This window comes from Coturnix japonica, chromosome 11 (genome assembly GCF_054131305.1).
Source record: "Coturnix japonica strain WE chromosome 11, WE-NBRP24, whole genome shotgun sequence".
NCBI classification, from domain to species: Eukaryota; Metazoa; Chordata; class Aves; order Galliformes; family Phasianidae; genus Coturnix; species Coturnix japonica.
In genome coordinates, this window is record NC_140673.1 from 6974310 (window position 1) to 6977947 (window position 3638).

Genomic DNA, 3638 nt, shown 5'->3' on the forward strand with positions numbered 1-3638 from the left:
TCTTTACAGCGAGGGTGATGGAGCACTGGAACAGGCTGCCCAGGGAGGTGGAGGAGTCTCCTTCTCTGGAGATATTCAAGACCTGCCTGGACGCCGACCTGTGTGATGTGGTGTAGGGAGCCTGCTTTGGCAGGGGGGTTGGACTCGATGATCTCTAGAGGTCCCTTCCAACCCCAATAATTCTGTGATTCTGTGATTCAGGTAGGGATGTGAAGCCGAACACATCATGGTCCTGCAATTGCCAGCCCGAGCCAGGCACTGTATTGAGCAGCTACTGAAAGAGGCAGCACCACTATTCAAATGTTTCTTTCGCTTTTATTTGCAACAAAGAGATGCTAAATGCATCCAAAATACATTTCAATATGAAATCAAATAGGCGGGATACTGGTAATGACTAAAACTTGCTCAGTTCCTCTCCGCAGTCCAGGAAAGGGAAAGCACGGCCAGGCCTGAAAACCGGAGCACGCAGTGTGTGTCCTTTGGTGCACCTCTGAGGACGCAATGCAGGCGATTCTGCTGTCCTTTGTGCCTTCCTGCTCAAGCCCTTATCGTTTCTTTTTGCTTTCCTTCTTGGCTTTCTTGCTCAGCTGAGCAGCACTTGCCTTGGGTTGCTTCACCGTCTCCCAGGTCTTAGACTCAAAACCCTCCGAGTCCTGCAAGAATCAATTGGGAAACAGTCAGGGAGCTTTCTAACAACTGAAAGGGAAGAGAAGCAAGAGAGGATGGGTGGGTGTCAAATAAGGGAAAAGCTCAGCAGGCAAGAATAAACCTATCCCTGAGCTCCAGCACACACGCGTGACCACTGCCTTATTAATTCTAACAGCAATGTTATTCTAGCCATTAAAGTCACCCATGTTCACGTACCTGGTTGTGGACGTGTTCACGGCCTTGCTGCTGCTGCGCTCTACAACGCCAGCCACGGAAATAAAGAGTGCAGAAAGCTGATCTGTTGAAGACAGAGGAGTGAGCTGTGCTTAACCGACACTGCTTCAGTGCACGCTTACGGTAAGGCACACCTACCTTACAATGGCCACGCAGGAAGCTCCAGACACAGCTCCAGACTGTTCCCATGAAGCATTTCCCAATTGCATTTCACAGCCACTCACGCTCTGCTCCCTGACAATCTGCAACAGAAAAGTCACAAGATGCAAATCCCATCCCTCGGAGATGTCACAGACCTCCTCACTCATGGAGCAGCACTCATGGCTTTGGGTGAGAAAGCAGACGTGTGCTTACCGAGTGAGCGCTGTTTGCTGCCAGCTGCTGGTAGGAACCCACCTAACTCTAAGTACGAACACTAACCTAAGCCTAACTCTAAAACAGGAACAAAAACCTACACCTAACACTAAAACGTGAACAATAACCTACTCCTAATTAAAAAACATGAACAATAACCTACTCCTAACACCTAATCCTAACTAACTAAATTTAACAATAAAAACAACAATAAAAACAACAATAAAAACAATAAAAACAACAATAAAAACAATAAAAACAACAATAAAAACGGGGTTTAGATGGAACCGGGGGCCCGCAAGGTCTCAAAGGAGGAGATGATGTTAAATGAAGCCACCCGGTTAATGCCGGGGGCGGGGGCCGCGCAGACGGTACGGAGCCCAGCGCCTGGACCAGCGATGCTGCAGCTGAGGTGGTACTGCTGCAGGGCCTGGCACGGTGGTGTGGTGCCAGGCCAGCCGTGCATCGGGTGGATCCACCTCCATGGGCTCATCCTCAGGTGGATCCACCTCCATGGGCTCATCTGGAGGTGGATCCACCTCCATGGGCTCCACGGAGGTGGTCACGCACCTGGTCCAGGCGCGATGGCAATGGGCTCCCTTGCCTGTCTGCTGCCTGATGGTGCTGGCAGTGGGCCCCCTCCTCCTCCTCTTCGACCCCGCGGTCCCCGGAACCATCTTCCCAGCTAAATGGTGGGTTTCCTCCAGCCTCGCTCTCTTAGGCCCCCACATGGCTGTTATCGGCCGGAGATCTAAGAGGCGAGTGCGTTGCCCACCGTTGGGCAACGGTGACCAAGGTAACGGCCGTGGCCAGGGTTCTAACATGGCGGCCGCACTGCTGGCACTGCTGGCACTGGCGTTCCACATGGCATGAGGAGGGGGCTGGAGGACAGGGCACGGCACGGGAGCCAGAAGGCACTGCCTGTGCCCAGCGGGCAGCCCTTCTCTCCGGTCAGCAAGAGGGCACAGACGAGCTGGCCCTGAGCAAAGGGCCCTCGGCCTCCTTCATCCTCCCCCTTCTTCCACAAGGGAATCTCTTGGCGCTGCCATACGCAGCACGCAGCACCACGCTGATCTGATGGGGCTCCTGAGCTCAGCACCAAGAACAGCAGGCTCCAAAGGGCACCTGACCACGCCTGCCTGCTGGGACACACCAGCTCTGCTCTCCCTGTTCCAATCCAGAGCCTCTCCTTGTAACACCTCCGACTCCATTTGCATCCACTCACTCTCATTACATCCCACGTCCACACACGGGGCCACGCTGCCTCACCGACCCTCAGTGGGGACCCACAGCCGTACAGCACCATCAGCACAGCAGAACCGGGCCGTGCTCCTGATGCTGCCGCTTGTCCAACCTCCCTCTCGCTGCCCCCATTCTGCTCAGGCAGCCGGTCCCAGCAACAAACACCAGCACAGAACTGCAGCCCCGACTCGTCCCGCTCACCGACAGCCAGAGCAAGGACATGTTACACACCTTCGTTCAGCTCCACGCACTCGCTGGCACCGCACGCATCGCCTCTGCGTGGCGCAGCACCGCCAGCTCCTCCCCCGACATCCCTCCACGCCCCGCACCGCGGCCCGACCCTGGCAGCGCACACCCCGCTCCTCCCTCTCCTCCTCCTGGAGTGCACCCTCAACAAGTTTGCTGATGACACCAAGCTGAGTTGTGCAGTCGATACGGTGGAGGGAATGGATGCCATTCAGAGGGACCTTGACAGGCTGGAAAGCTGGGCTCGGGTGAACCTAATGAGGTTTAACACGGCAAAGTGCAAGGTTTTGCACTTGGGCCGGAAGAACACCAGGGACCTGTACAGGCTGGGAGGAGTTGTCCTTGAGAGCAGCTCGGCAGAGAAGGACCTGGAGGTCATGATAGATGAGAAACTTAACATGAGCCAGCAGTGCGCTCTGGCAGCCTGGAAATCAAATGGGATCCTGGGCTCCATCAGGAGAGGGGTGGTCAGCAGGGATAGGGAGGTGATTGTCCGCTCTTGTGAGGCCCCATCTGGAGTACTGTGTCCAGGTGTGGAGCCCTCAGTACAAAAAAGATATGGAGATTTTGGAAAGGGTCCAGAGGAGGGCCACGAAGATGATCAGGGGGCTGGAGCACCAAATTAATGATGTGTTGAAGTCCATTTATTTATGTCATTTGTCTCTCTGGGGCTGAGGAATGAAGCACAATTGCTTTTAGGTACAAGGGAAGAAACAAATGTTCTTTGGTAGAATTAATTTTAGAAGATGTCCTTTGCTGCTGTGTCAGCAAAGATATTCCAAGAGGGGCGGACTGATAGAGAAGGAATTGTCAGGGGAAATGTGGTGGGAGTTTAAAGGAGTGTGTGGGGTAGTAAGCATATGATACTTTTTCATTTGCCTTCTGTCCAGAGACTTACAAAAAAGCAAAGCAAT

The 3638-nt window shown here is 53.9% G+C and overlaps 1 protein-coding gene across 6 annotated transcripts; it reads right to left on the reverse strand.

Moving 5' to 3' along the window:
• Positions 1–295: 295 nt before the first annotated feature.
• On the reverse strand, positions 296–2788 carry LOC107317343 (uncharacterized). Of its 6 annotated transcripts, none has more exons than XM_085510984.1 (4): positions 1237–2788; positions 1021–1124; positions 865–946; positions 296–653 (listed from the first exon to the last, which is right to left on the reverse strand). In XM_085510984.1, the coding sequence occupies exons 2-4, from the start codon at positions 1089–1091 to the stop codon at positions 546–548; spliced, it is 261 nt and encodes an 86-aa protein (XP_085367110.1). In that variant the 5' UTR covers positions 1092–1124; positions 1237–2788; the 3' UTR covers positions 296–545. The 6 variants fall into 4 exon arrangements, 3 of the variants coding, with proteins under 3 accessions (XP_085367109.1, XP_085367110.1, XP_085367108.1); XR_014932596.1 differs by having other exon boundaries at positions 1021–1364; positions 1396–2788; XM_085510983.1 differs by having other exon boundaries at positions 2710–2788.
• Between the last annotated feature and the right edge of the window lie 850 nt (positions 2789–3638).